This window comes from Coregonus lavaretus (assembly GCF_964263955.1).
Source record: "Coregonus lavaretus genome assembly, chromosome: 2".
Classification (NCBI taxonomy): domain Eukaryota; kingdom Metazoa; phylum Chordata; class Actinopteri; order Salmoniformes; family Salmonidae; genus Coregonus; species Coregonus lavaretus.
This window is the reverse complement of record NC_139989.1, coordinates 63892807-63908389: the sequence shown is the minus strand read 5'-3', so window position 1 is coordinate 63908389 and position 15583 is coordinate 63892807. Positions and strand designations below refer to the sequence as shown.

Here is a 15583-nt window from a genome sequence, read left to right as displayed (position 1 = left end):
TTCTTCCACCCAGTTGTCAAAACATAAACAGACAGCTACAGGAGTGGGAGTCAAACCTAAAGAAGTTTGGGAGTCAAACAATCCACCCCGGTGGTGTGCAGCTAAGTTCAGCAATAGGTTATTCTTCAAGCGTTTGGAGAGCATCTTGGAGAACAGCCATGGAAGCTCAGCTGAAGAAGGAGCTGGGAACATCCATGCTTAAGTCAACTGGCCATTCTGGAGGTGGTTGTATCAGCCAGGGACAGAGCTTTGATACTGACCACGGGAGAGTGTTTGTCAAGATCAACCACAAGAGTCAGGTTCTTCATTTACTTAATACCAATTCCATACTGCATGCCTTTACATTGACATATGAAGTCACTCAAAATAGATTAGCACTGTAAAATAGTAGCCTAATAAGGATAATTTGTCAGAAATATCAAACATTATTTTGTTGCAAGCTATTTAGCTACACACTGTATCAAATGAATTACAGTAGCCAGCACTCTGAGAGCAAAGGATTAGGATTCACAATATAGCCATCCAGTCATGTGCTGGCAAAATCAGGGCACTGTTGTGCACAGAGCTGGATGTTTTTATGTGATGGGACAGCCCTAATCCTGACCTCTGAAAAGTCATAAACTGCCTTCTCTGAAGGCTGCTAGACTACTTCCGTGGGAGGCTAGTTTTGCATGTTTTGTAAACAAGTGATCAATTGTACATAGAAACATACATAATCACTTTTTCTGTACAATACATTTCATCACAAAGGGCTGTGCCACTATCTCAAGGTATGGTATAATTCTTTGGTCAATGTCATGATGATCCTCACGTCTCCTATCCTCGTCCCCCAGGCGAAGCGTATGTTTGATGGGGAGCTGGCTAGCTTGGAAGCCATCGTTATGACAGACACAGTGAAGGTCCCCAAGCCTGTCAAGGTGATAGAGCTGGATACAGGAGGGGCTGTGTTCGTCATGGAACATGTTGACATGAGGGGTCTCAGCAGGTAAGAGAATCTCCTCATATACTGTATAATACACGTATTTGATCTTTCCTCCTTCTTCTTCTTCTTCTTCTTCTTCTTCTTCTTCTTCTTCTTCTTCTTCGTCTTCTTCTTCTTCTGTATGCATTAGTAAAGTATTAGTGTTATGTCAGACTTTATTGTGATGATTGAGTGTGTTAATGATTGTCTGATTGATTCCCCCAGGCACTCTAAGCAGCTGGGAGAGCGTCTGGCTGATCTGCACCTACACAACCAGAGACACAGGGACAGACAGAACAAGGAACAGCAGACAGTTGGTAACTCACCTAGTCCATTGATTGACTGATCAATTTTTTTGGGTAAAACAATTCGTACAGTTTAAAAGTCAAGCTTTCTCACGTATACAACATCAGACTACTGCATGCCTTCACTCACCACTCTATTAAATGTAAACAGGAAAAGGACCTGATGTTCCTGTCATTGACCAGTTTGGGTTCCATGTCCCCACGTGCTGTGGATACCTCCCTCAGGTGAGCTACTATGCAACAGATTGTCTGATATTGGGTGACAACTAGATTTCCACCTTTCCCACAAGTGAATACGAGACTGGAATATGTGGTAACATGGGATTTAAACTGTATGCTGTACAAATAAATAAACAGAGTCACACACTCAATATACAAGCTCCCAGTAATTTATTGGGTAAACCACCAACGTTTCGGCATCACTGTGCCTTCAACATGGGATTTAAAAGACAAACTGGATGAGAAAACCTGCCACTTTTTGAATGACATTTATCTGTGTTCCACTTTCTAACCTCTCTTTGTCTCTCTCTCATCAGGAGAATGAGTGGCAGAGTGACTGGGTAACATTCTACTCTCAGCACAGACTACAGCACCAACTCAACATGGTGGAGACGTCTTATGGAGACAGGGAGGCCAGGGAACTATGGTCCCAGCTACAGGTAACTGTAAAACTAGGTAACTACAGGGAACTATGGTCCCAGCTACAGGTAACTGTATAACTAGGTAACTACAGGAACTATGGTCCCAGCTACAGGTAACTGTATAACTAGGTAACTACAGGGAACTATGGTCCCAGCTACAGGTAACTGTATAACTAGGTAACTACAGGGAACTATGGTCCCAGCTACAGGTAACTGTATAACTAGGTAACTACAGGGAACTATGGTCCCAGCTACAGGTAACTATATAGCTAGGTAACTATAGGGAACTATGGTCCCAGCTACAGGTAACTGTTTTTTTTTTTTTTTTTTTTTTAGGGGGTAGATCAGCTTTAAATATTTCAGATAGATTGTAACTTCCATCAATGTAATTGTCTGCATCACTTCCAATCCCCCATATGTTTTTTTCTCTCGCAAATATATATATATATATATATATATATATATATATATATACAGTGGGGGAAAAAATTATTTAGTCAGCCACCAATTGTGCAAGTTCTCCCACTTAAAAAGATGAGAGAGGCCTGTAATTTTCATCATAGGTACACGTCAACTATGACAGACAAAATGAGGAAAAAAAATCCAGAAAATCACATTGTAGGATTTTTAATGAATTTATTTGCAAATTATGGTGGAAAATAAGTATTTGGTCAATAACAAAAGTTTCTCAATACTTTGTTATATACCCTTTGTTGGCAATGACACAGGTCAAACGTTTTCTGTAAGTCTTCACAAGGTTTTCACACACTGTTGCTGGTATTTTGGCCCATTCCTCCATGCAGATCTCCTCTAGAGTAGTGATGTTTTGGGGCTGTCGCTGGGCAACACGGACTTTCAACTCCCTCCAAAGATTTTCTATGGGGTTGAGATCTGGAGACTGGCTAGGCCACTCCAGGACCTTGAAATGCTTCTTACGAAGCCACTCCTTCGTTGCCCGGGCGGTGTGTTTGGGATCATTGTCATGCTGAAAGACCCAGCCACGTTTCATCTTCAATGCCCTTGCTGATGGAAGGAGGTTTTCACTCAAAATCTCACGATACATGGCCCCATTATTCTTTCCTTTACACGGATCAGTCGTCCTGGACCCTTAACAGCCCCAAAGCATGATGTTTCCACCCCCATGCTTCACAGTAGGTATGGTGTTCTTTGGATGCAACTCAGCATTCTTTGTCCTCCAAACACGACGAGTTGAGTTTTTACCAAAAAGTTCTATTTTGGTTTCATCTGACCATATGACATTCTCCCAATCGTCTTCTGGATCATCCAAATGCACTCTAGCAAACTTCAGACGGGCCTGGACATGTACTGGCTTAAGCAGGGGGACACGTCTGGCACTGCAGGATTTGAGTCCCTGGCGGCGTAGTGTGTTACTGATGGTAGGCTTTGTTACTTTGGTCCCAGCTCTCTGCAGGTCATTCACTAGGTCCCCCCGAGTGGTTCTGGGATTTTTGCTCACCGTTCTTGTGATCATTTTGACCCCACGGGGTGAGATCTTGCGTGGAGCCCCATATCGAGGGAGATTATCAGTGGTCTTGTATGTCTTCCATTTCCTAATAATTGCTCCCACAGTTGATTTCTTCAAACCAAGCTGCTTACCTATTGCAGATTCAGTCTTCCCAACCTGGTGCAGGTCTACAATTTTGTTTCTGGTGTCCTTTGACAGGTCTTTGGTCTTGGCCATAGTGGAGTTTGGAGTGTGACTGAGGTTGTGGACAGGTGTCTTTTATACTGATAACAAGTTCAAACAGGTGCCATTAATATAGGTAACGAGTGGAGGACAGAGGAGCCTCTTAAAGAAGAAGTTACAGGTCTGTTAGAGCCAGAAATATTGCTTGTTTGTAGGTGACCAAATACTTATTTTCCACCATAATTTGCAAATAAATTCATTAAAAATCCTACAATGTGATTTTCTGGATTTTCTTTTCTCAATTTGTCTGTCATAGTTGACGTGTACCTATGATGAAAATTACAGGCCTCTCTCATCTTTTTAAGTGGGAGAACTTGCACAATTGGTGGCTGACTAAATACTTTTTCCCCCCACTGTATACTTATTATGGACACAGTATGCTTTACATTAGTTATCTTGTTGTTATTAGGTGTTGCTATTAGTCCCATCCTTCAGCTCCATTCAACACCTCCCATCTATCTCGTAACACCATCCATATTGGATTTCTATTTGCCATATATTTTTCAACTGTACTGTGATGTTTTACAAAAGTTCTGAACCTTTCTATTCTCATTGTTTCTACAGATCGTAAATTGAATATAATTTTTTTTGCTAAAAGTATTATTATATTATTGATCGTTTGACTATGACTTTTCAGATCACCCAGTAGTGCTATCTGCAGGGTTAGCTCCAGGTAAATATTGCAATCCTTTAGCCATTCCTGGACCTGTGTCCAAAAACAAGCTACAAATGGACAGTACCAAAACAAATGATCTAATGATTCTGTCTCTTCGCAACAAAATCTGCAGAGCTGGGAAGATTGTATCCCCCATATAAATAACATTCTATTGGTAGTAAGAATTTTATATAATAATTTAAATTGAAAAATTCTAAGTTTTGAATCCGGCGTCGTTTTGTGTATCAATTCATAAACACTATGCCATGGAATCGGTACGTCAAAAATTTCTTCCCAACTATTTTGCAATCTATATGGGACAGCTGTCAATCCTTTGGTCCTTAAATGAAACTGGTATACTTTTTTATTTATCACAATTTTCTTTAACCCATTATATTCTTTAATGCAAGGCCGACAGACAAGTTCCTTACTTTTTCCACCTTCCACTTTCCTTTTCCATTTTTGCGGTAATGCTGCAATTATTTGGTTGTCGTTTTGGGTAGAGCAGACATTTCCATATGTTTTTGTTAGCTGCATGTGCGACATAACTCCACCAGTCCTACCAATAATATCATTTACGCAGATTATACCTTTCTTAAACATTTTGTCAAAAAAATGTAATATATTTGAGTTTAACCACAATATTTGTTGCATTATTTGTTCTGTCGTTTCTGGAGGATTAAATTGAAATTGCAACCAACTTTCTATGGCTTGTTTTAGAAATAGTGATATTTGGGAGATTATTTCCTTTTCAAATAACTTAAAGTGAGAGGTTGTAATCTGAATAAAGGGAAAAAGGCCATTCTTGAACATTGGTTGAGACAATTTTACTAATTTTGCTAGAGAACCAGTTCGGATTTAAGTATAACTTTTGTATGACTGAAGCTTTTAGTAATAGGTCTAATGCTTTAATATTTAATCATTTCTGTCCTCCGAATTCATATTCATTATATAAATAGGCCCGTTTAATTTTGTCTGGCTTGTCATTCCAAATAAAATAGAATATTTTTTTTCTTATATAATTTCAAAAACTGTTCGCTAGGCCATAAGCAAATAGGTAAACTGGGATAATACTAAAGAGTTAATCAGGGTGATTTTTCCACAAATTGACAGGTATTTAACCTTTCCATGGTAGAAAGATCTTATCTATTTTTGCTAACTTTCTATTAACATTTATTGGAGTGAGATCATTTATTTCATTTGGGATATGTATTCCGAGTATATCCACATCACCATCAGACCATTTTATTGGTAAACTACATGGTAATGTAAAAATTGTATTTTTTAGTGATCCAATACGTAATATAGTACATTTATCATAATTTGGTTGTAATCCAGAGAGGTTAGAAAATGTATCTAGATCCTCTATGAGGCTGTGGAGGGACTCAAGTGGATTTAAAAGAAAACATGAATCATCAGTGTACAATGACACCTTTGTTTTTAAGCCCTGGATTTCTAATCCCTTGATATTATTGTTGGATCTGATTTTAATAGCTAACATCTCGATGGCAATAATAAATAGATACAGTGGGGAAAATAAGTATTTAGTCAGCCACCAATTGTGCAAGTTCTCCCACTTAAAAAGATGAGAGAGGCCTGTAATTTTCATCATAGGTACACGTCAACTATGACAGACAAATTGAGAATTTTTTTCTCCAGAAAATCACATTGTAGGATTTTTTATGAATTTATTTGCAAATTATGATGGAAAATATGTATTTGGTCACCTACAAACAAGCAATATTTCTGGCTCTCACAGACCTGTAACTTCTTCTTTAAGAGGCTCCTCTGTCCTCCACTCGTTACATTTACATTTACATTTAAGTCATTTAGCAGACGCTCTTATCCAGAGCGACTTACAGGAGCAATTAGGGTTAAGTGCCTTGCTCAAGGGCACATTAACGTCATTTAGCAGACGCTCTTAGCCAGAGCGACTCACAAATTGGTGCGTTCACCCTATAGCCAGTGGGATAACCACTTTACAATTTGGGGGGGGGGGGGGGGGGGGGTAGAAGGATTACTTTATCCTATCCCAGGTATTCCTTAAAGAGGTGGGGTTTCAAATGTCTCCGGAAGGTGGTGAGTGACTCCGCTGTCCTGGCGTCGTGAGGGAGCTTGTTCCACCATTGGGGTGCCAGAGCAGCGAACAGTTTTGACTGGGCTGAGCGGGAACTATGCTTCCGCAGAGGAAGGGGAGCCAGCAGGCCAGAGGTGGATGAACGCAATGCCCTCGTTTGGGTGTAGGGACTGATCAGAGCCTGAAGGTACAGAGGTGCCGTTCCCCTCACTGCTCCATAGGCAAGCACCATGGTCTTGTAGCGGATGCGAGCTTCAACTGGAAGCCAGTGGAGTGTGCGGAGGAGGGGGGTGACGTGAGAGAACTTGGGAAGGTTGAACACCAGACGGGCTGCGGCATTCTGGATGAGTTGTAGGGGTTTAATGGCACAGGCAGGGAGGCCAGCCAACAGCGAGTTGCAGTAGTCCAGCCGGGAGATGACAAGTGCCTGGATTAGGACCTGTGCCGCTTCCTGTGTAAGGCAGGGTCGTACTCTCCGAATGTTGTAGAGCATGAACCTGCAGGAGCGGGTCACCGCCTTGATGTTGGCGGAGAACGACAGGGTGTTGTCCAGGGTCACGCCTAGGCTCTTCGCACTCTGGGAGGAGGACACAGCGGAGTTGTCAACCGTGATGGCGAGATCATGGAACGGGCAGTCCTTCCCCGGGAGGAAGAGCAGCTCCGTCTTGCCAGGGTTCAGCTTGAGGTGGTGATCCGTCATCCATACTGATATGTCTGCCAGACATGCAGAGATGCGATTCGCCACCTGGTTATCAGAAGAAGGAAAGGAGAAGATTAGTTGTGTATCGTCAGCGTAGCAATGATAGGAAAGGCCATGTGAGGATATGACAGAGCCAAGTGACTTGGTGTATAGGGAGAAAAGGAGAGGGCCTAGAACTGAGCCCTGGGGGACACCAGTGGTGAGAGCACGTGGTGCGGAGACAGCTTCTCGCCACGCCACTTGGTAGGAGCGACCGGTCAGGTAGGACGCAATCCAGGAGTGAGCCGCGCCGGAGATGCCCAGCTCGGAGAGGGTGGAGAGGAGGATCTGATGGTTCACAGTATCAAAGGCAGCAGACAGGTCTAGAAGGACAAGAGCAGAGGAGAGAGAGTTAGCTTTAGCAGTGCGGAGAGTCTCCGTGACACAGAGAAGAGCAGTCTCAGTTGAATGACCAGTCCTGAAACCTGATTGGTTTGGATCAAGAAGGTAATTCTGAGAGAGATAGCAAGAGAGTTGGCTAAAGACGGCACGCTCAATAGTTTTGGAAAGAAAAGAAAGAAGGGATACTGGTCTGTAGTTGTTGACATCAGTGGGGTCGAGTGTTGGTTTTTTGAGAAGGGGAGCAACTCTCGCTCTCTTGAAGACGGAAGGGACATGGCCAGCGGTCAAGGATGAGTTGATCAGCGAGGTGAGGTAGGGGAGAAGGTCACCGGAGATGGTCTGGAGAAGGGAGGAGGGGATGGGGTCAAGCGGGCAGGTTGTTGGGCGGCCTGCAGTCACAAGTCGCAGGATTTTATCTGGAGAGAGAGGGGAGAAAGAAGTCAAAGCATAGGGTAGGGCAGTGTGAGCAGGACCAGCAGTGTCATTAGACTTAACAAACGAGGATCGGATGTCGTCAACCTTCTTTTCAAAGTGGTTGACGAAGTCATCCACAGAGAGAGAGGAGTGGGGGGGGGGGGGGGGGAGGATTCAGGAGGGAGGAAAATGTGGCAAAGAGCTTCCTAGGGTTAGAGGCAGATGCTTGGAATTTAGAGTGGTAGAAGGTGGCCTTAGCAGCAGAAACAGATGAAGAAAATGTAGAGAGGAGGGAGTGAAAAGATGCCAGGTCGGCAGGGAGTTTAGTTTTCTTCCATTTCCGCTCCGCTGCCCGGAGCTCTGTTCTGTGAGCTCGCAATGAGTCATCAAGCCACGGAGCTGGAGGGGAGGACCGAGCCGGCCGGGAGGATAGGGGACACAGAGAGTCAAAGGATGCAGAAAGGGAGGAGAGGAGGGTTGAGGAGGCAGAATCAGGAGATTGGAGGGAGAAGGATTGAGCAGAGGGAAGAGATGATAGGATGGAAGAGGAGAGAGTAGTGGGAGAGAGAGAGCGAAGGTTGCGGCGGCGCATTACCATCTGTGTAGGGGCAGAGTGAGTAGTGTGGGAGGAGAGCGAGAGAGAAAAGGAAACAAAGTAGTGGTCGGAGACATGGAGGGGAGTTGCAGTGAGATTAGTAGAGGAGCAGCATCTAGTGAAGATGAGGTCAAGCGTATTGCCTGCCTTGTGAGTGGGGGGGGACGGTGAGAGGGTGAGGTCAAAAGAGGAGAGGAGTGGAAAGAAGGAGGCAGAGAGAAATGAGTCAAATGTGGACATAGGGAGGTTGAAATCCCCCAAAACTGTGAGGGGTGAGCCATCCTCAGGGAAGGAACTTATCAAGGCGTCAAGCTCATTGATGAACTCTCCAAGGGAACCTGGAGGGCGATAGATGACAAGGATATTAAGCTTAAATGGGCTAGTGACTGTGACAGCATGGAATTCAAATGAGGAGATAGACAGATGGGTTAGGGGAAAAATTGAGAATGTCCACTTGGGAGAGATGAGGATTCCTGTACCACCACCCCTCTGACCAGATGCTCTCGGGGTATGCGAGAACACATGGTCAGACGAGGAGAGAGCAGTAGGAGTAGCAGTGTTTTCAGTGGTGATCCATGTTTCCGTCAGCGCCAGGAAGTCGAGGGACTGGAGGTTGGCATAGGCTGGGATGAAGTCAGCTTTGTTGGCAGCAGAACGGCAGTTCCAGAGGCTGCCTGCGACCTGGAACTCCAGGTGTGGGGTGCGTGCGGGGACCACCAGGTTAGAGAGGCAGCAGCCACGCGGTGTGGTGCGTTTGTGTAGCCTGTGCAGAGAGGAGAGAACAGGGATAGGCAGAGGCATAGTTGACAGGCTGTAGCAAATGGCTACAAAAATGCAGAGGAGATCGGAATGAAATGAGCTAAGCATCTGGGAGAGGAGAGAGCAGGGCCTCCCTCACCAAAAACTTCTACCTCAGAAACTAAAATTGTTTCACTGAACCACCCGAACAAAAACTCTCCCAACTTCCACCTTTAGAAATCAGAATTGTTGTGAACCACAGCGGTTCAATGTTTAAAGGAATAGACTCAACCACTTTATTCAGCTAGCTAACTATGACACCATAGCTAACTAGCAAGCTAGCATCCAATAACAATAACACACCGTTTAGCACCAACACTTGGTCACAACAAACCACCAATAGTGTGATAACACACTAAACAGATCATTCGTGTCTGTGTCAAGTTCCTTTCATGACGCAGCAATGATTAAACGTTGGCTAGCTAGGACAAGTATATTGTATTTGGCTACTACCGTACAGTTAGCTGGTCGTGTTGGGTAGCTAGCAATGGCCACTGTGTTGACTTTGTTTGAAGAACGGCTAGCTAGCTAGCTTCGTGCTACACCCGGCACACAATGGCTATTGTGTTGACTCTGACTCTGTTCGAACAGCCGGCACGGCCGAAGACACTGCCAAGACACACCAATAGTGTGATAACACACTAAACAGATCATTCGTGTCTGTGTCAAGTTCCTTTCATGACGCAGCAATGATTAAACGTTGGCTAGCTAGGACAAGTATATTGTATTTGGCTACTACCGTACAGTTAGCTGGTCGTGTTGGGTAGCTAGCAATGGCCACTGTGTTGACTTTGTTTGAAGAACGGCTAGCTAGCTAGCTTCGTGCTACACCCGGCACACAATGGCTATTGTGTTGACTCTGACTCTGTTCGAACAGCCGGCACGGCCGAAGACACTGCCAAGACACACCAATAGTGTGATAACACACTAAACAGATCATTCGTGTCTGTGTCAAGTTCCTTTCATGACGCAGCAATGATTAAACGTTGGCTAGCTAGGACAAGTATATTGTATTTAGCTACTACAGTACAGTTAGCTGGTCGTGGTGGGTAGCTAGCAATGGCCACTGTGTTGACTTTGTTTGAAGAACGGCTAGCTAGCTAGCTTCGTGCTACCCCCGGCACACAATGGCTACTGTGTTGACTCTGACTCTGTTCGAAAAAAACAGCTAGTTAGCTCGCTTCGTGCTACAGCCGGCACGGCCGAAGACACTGCCAACCTACAGTAACTAACCACAACAACCCACGATGCCTAGCTATGACGCCGTAGCTAACTAGCAAGCTAGCATCCATTAACACACAATTTAGCACCAATACTTGGTTACAACAAACTGCCAAGAGTGTGTTAGCACACTAAACAGATAATTCATGTCCGTGTCTAGTTCCTTTCATAACGCATAACGCAGCAAACAATTAAACGTTGGCTAGCAGCACATTAACATTGGAAACAGCTCTCCACCGTTGCTAATCGTTACCAGTAGCTACCCGCTAGCTAGCTAGCCTCGTGCTTCGATACTAACCTACTATTACCTACGGAAACCTACAATAACAACAATACTAACCTATGATAAATACAATACCTAACTACAACTAACTACCTACCTACGATCTAATACATGGTTAAGCTTTACTCAACACCATATGAGAAGCTTACCTCCTGCTTACCTCCAGCTAGAGAAAAACACAACCTCTCCCGAGGTTGACTGCCTCTCCACGGGGTTACCTGTATTAATGGCACCTGTTTGAACTTGTTATCAGTATAAAAGACACCTGTCCACAACCTCAAACAGTCACACTCCAAACTCCACTATGGCCAAGACCAAAGAGCTGTCAAAGGACACCAGAAACAAAATTGTAGACCTGCACCAGGCTGGGAAGACTGCATCTGCAATAGGTAAGCAGCTTGGTTTGAAGAAATCAACTGTGGGAGCAATTATTAGGAAATGGAAGACATACAAGACCACTGATAATCTCCCTCGATCTGGGGCTCCACGCAAGATCTCACCCCGTGGGGTCAAAATGATCACAAGAACGGTGAGCAAAAATCCCAGAACCACACAGGGGGACCTAGTGAATGACCTGCAGAGAGCTGGGACCAAAGTAACAAAGCCTACCATCAGTAACACACTACGCCGCCAGGGACTCAAATCCTGCAGTGCAAGACGTGTCCCCCTGCTTAAGCCAGTACATGTCCAGGCCCGTCTGAAGTTTGCTAGAGTGCATTTGGATGATCCAGAAGACGATTGGGAGAATGTCATATGGTCAGATGAAACCAAAATATAACTTTTTGGTAAAAACTCAACTCGTCGTGTTTGGAGGACAAAGAATGCTGAGTTGCATCCAAAGAACACCATACCTACTGTGAAGCATGGGGGTGGAAACATCATGCTTTGGGGCTGTTTCTCTGCAAAGGGACCAGGACGACTGATCCGTGTAAAGGAAAGAATGAATGGGGCCATGTATCGTGAGATTTTGAGTGAAAACCTCCTTCCATCAGCAAGGGCATTGAAGATGAAACGTGGCTGGGTCTTTCAGCATGACAATGATCCCAAACACACCGCCCGGGCAACGAAGGAGTGGCTTCGTAAGAAGCATTTCAAGGTCCTGGAGTGGCCTAGCCAGTCTCCAGATCTCAACCCCATAGAAAATCTTTGGAGGGAGTTGAAAGTCCGTGTTGCCCAGCGACAGCCCCAAAACATCACTGCTCTAGAGGAGATCTGCATGGAGGAATGGGCCAAAATACCAGCAACAGTGTGTGAAAACCTTGTGAAGACTTACAGAAAACGTTTGACCTGTGTCATTGCCAACAAAGGGTATATAACAAAGTATTGAGAAACTTTTGTTATTGACCAAATACTTATTTTCCACCATAATTTGCAAATAAATTCATTAAAAATCCTACAATGTGATTTTCTGGATTTTTCCCCCTCATTTTGTCTGTCATAGTTGACGTGTACCTATGATGAAAATTACAGGCCTCTCTCATCTTTTTAAGTGGGAGAACTTGCACAATTGGTGGCTGACTAAATACTTTTTTCCCCCACTGTACATATCGGATGAACCGTTTAGAAATGACAGCACCTTTTGTACATGGTCCACCCATTTTAAGGTACTACAAGTATTTGTTAAATTGGCTTCACAGATGTGTGTCGTTAGGCAGGTGTATTCATTTGTGTCGTTAGTGAATGCAGGAGAGCTGTTGATGAATAGTATTGATTCTAGACTTTGCTATTGCCTTTGGGGTTGTTGTTGGGGTGTGACAACATGAGGAAGACAGCAGTGTCGATGCAAATGAAGCTGGCCGTCATAAGGCTCAGAAATGAAAATCAATCAATCAGGAACATTGCAAAAACCCTGGCCATGCCCAAGTCAACAGTTTGGTTCATTATTAACAAGAAAAAAACAACCAGTGAACTCAATTATGTCAAAAGACCCAGTAGACAGAGGAAGACCACTGTAGTGGATGACCGGAGAATACTCTCTATGGTGAAGAAAACCCCCCTGACAACAGCCCAACAGATCAAAAACACTCTCCTGGATGCAGGTGTAGATGTGTCAAAGTCTACCATACGTAGAAGACTACACCAGCAGGACTACAGAGGGTACACTACAAGATGCAAACCACTGATAAGCCTGAAGAACAGAAAGGCGAGATTACAGTTTGCTAAAAAGCACCTAAAAGAGCCCTAAGAGTTCTGGAAAAAAGTATTGTGGACAGATGAGACAAAGATGAACATGTACCAGAGTGATGGAAAGAGGAAAGTGTGGAGAAAAAAAAGAAATGCCCATGATCCAAAGCTTACCACCTCATCGTGAAACATGGTGGAGGGGGTGTTATGGCTTGGGCCTGTATGGCTGCCAGTGGAACAGGCTCACTTGTCTTCATCGATGATGTGACTGCAGACAGAAGTAGAACAATGAATTCTGATTCTACAGAAATATTTTATCTGCTCAGATAAAACCAAATGCCTCCAAACTCATTGGACGGCACTTCATCATGCAACAAGACAATGACCCTAAACATTCTGCTAGAGCAATGAAAGGATTTTTGATGGCCAAAAAGTGGAAAATCCTTGACTGGCTGAGTCAATCACCGGATCTGTATCCAATTGAACATGCATTTTACATGCTGAAGAGGAGACTGAAGGCAATAAGTCCCCGAAACAAGCAGGAATTGAAGATGGCTGCAGTACAGGCCTGGCAGAGCATCACCACGGAAGATACCCAGCGTCTGGTGATGTCGATGCATCGCAGACTTCAAGCAGTCATTGCATGCAAAGGATATGCGACCAAATATTAACAATGATTACTTTATTCTACATTATGTTAAATTGTCCAATGTTTTTTGATGCCCGAAAATGGGGGTGACCATGTACATATTATATATATTGTCAAAGAAGTGTGGATCATCATTATTTGGTCCATAAAGTTTAATGAGCCATATCTGTTTATGGTCCAATAACATATTTAAAATAATTCATCTACCCTGCGTATCTGTTTGGACAATTTGCACATTCGGATCGAAATTACTGTTAATTAATATCATCACCCCTACAGGTAACTGTTAAAACAACAACACAGACTACAGCAGCAGCTCAACATGGTTCTCTACTATGCCCAATCCCAAACCAACCCCTTACCCCTATGCACTTTTTGAGATCTGAGAGGACTTTATGGGTGATTGATCTTCTGTCTGATATCTCCTTTCCTCTCCTTAGCTGAAGATCCCTCAGCTATTTACCGACATCGAGGTGTTCCCCGCCCTGCTTCACGGGGACCTGTGGGGGGGAAACGTGGCAGAGTGTTCCGACGGCCCTGTCATTTTCGACCCTGCCTCCTTCTATGGCCACGCTGAGTACGAGCTGGGCATCGCCGGGATGTTCGGAGGTTTCAGTGACTCCTTCTACTCTGGGTACCACAACAAGATCCCCAAGGCCCCGGGGTTTGATAAGAGGAATCAGCTGTACCAACTCTTCCACTATCTGAACCACTGGAATCACTTTGGTGGAGGATACAGAGGGTCCTCACTGAGGATCATGAAGGATCTGGTCAAATACTGACCACTGATCATCGCTGTACAGTAGCATGATGTACAACTACACTACCCATAATGCTCTGTAACATAAACACACCAATGACACTGACCAGCTTGAAGGACCTTACAAAGTCTTACACTGCAGCTTAGTGTTCCATCCAGAAGGGAACAAATCAATTTTTGGGTGAAAATATTAGTTCTTTCGAAAACCTTTTAACTCAAAAAGCAAGAAACAAGAAAACTATGATGCTATGGTATAGAAGAGAGATTCCACAGAATCCCATTCTATATTCCTATTTATCTTGAAATGCTTGAGAAATATATCATTTTTGAGTTCACATTCCACAGCTGTTTGAAAGCATAATTGTGATTTTAATGCTACAGTGTAAAACAGAGTATTGCACATCCTGCTTAAATAAGAAACATAGCAGCAAGCAAGGTTATGATCTGTTTGAGTTGTAATAATTAGCTTTGTTAAAAGCTGTGTTAATACTAATAATGCAATGCTAAATAAAGTACATTACTTGCTTCTTTGGTGTTGGTTCTTCCTGTATCCTGGCCAATATACACTAAACTAGGTTTTTGAATACCTCAATAAGGACAATAACCTAAAAAAGGGCAACAGTGTACAAAACATTAGGAACACCTTCTTATTATTAAGTTGCACCCTCATTTGCCCTCAGAACAGCCTCAATTCGTAGGGGCATGGACTCTACAAGGGGTCGAATGTGTTCCACTGGGATGCTGGCCCATGTTGACTCCAATGCTTCCCACAGTTGTGTCAAGTTGGATGTCCTTTGGGTGGTTGACCATTCTTGATACCACAGGAGGTTTGGTGGCACCTTAATTGGGGAGAACGGGCTTGTGTTAATGACTAGTGGAATCGGTGGAATGGTATCAAACACATGGTTTCCAGGTGTTTGATGCCATTCCATTTGCTCCGTTTCAGCCATTATTATGAGCTGTTCTCTCCTCAGCAGCCTCCTGTGCTTGATACACACAGGAAACTGTTGAGTGTGAAAAACCCAGCATCGTTGCAGTTCTTGACACACACAAACCGGTGTGCCTTGCACCTATTGCCATAACCTGTTCAAAGGCACTTAAATATATTGTCTTGCCCATTCACCTTCTGAATGGCACACATACACAATCCATGTTTCAATTGTCTCAAGGCTTAAACTTCCTTATTTAACCTGTCTCCTCCCCTTCATCTACACTGATTGAGGCAGGGAGCTTAGTGGGTAAGAGCGTTGTGCTCTTCTAATCCCCGAGCCGACTAGGTGAAAAATCTGTTGATGTGCCCTTAAGCAAGGC

At 43.9% G+C, this 15583-nt stretch overlaps 1 protein-coding gene across 1 annotated transcript; it reads left to right on the top strand.

Moving 5' to 3' along the window:
• The first annotated feature begins 29 nt into the window (after window positions 1-29).
• LOC311150561 (ketosamine-3-kinase-like) lies at window positions 30-14798 on the top strand. Its single transcript, XM_084188039.1, has 6 exons — window positions 30-299; window positions 834-985; window positions 1187-1278; window positions 1418-1491; window positions 1803-1925; window positions 13953-14798. The coding sequence occupies exons 1-6, from the start codon at window positions 159-161 to the stop codon at window positions 14292-14294; spliced, it is 924 nt and encodes a 307-aa protein (XP_084044165.1). The 5' UTR covers window positions 30-158; the 3' UTR covers window positions 14295-14798.
• The last annotated feature ends 785 nt before the right edge of the window (window positions 14799-15583 follow it).

Excerpts from the sequence above, each read along its gene's own strand:
- LOC311150561 (XM_084188039.1), top strand. The coding sequence starts at position 159 with ATGGAAGCTCAGCTGAAGAAGGAGCTGGGAACATCCATGCTTAAGTCA. Across the intron at positions 300-833 it reads AGATCAACCACAAGAGTCAG|GCGAAGCGTATGTTTGATGG; the intron begins GTTCTTCATTTA and ends CTCGTCCCCCAG. Across the intron at positions 1,279-1,417 it reads CAAGGAACAGCAGACAGTTG|GAAAAGGACCTGATGTTCCT; the intron begins GTAACTCACCTA and ends AAATGTAAACAG.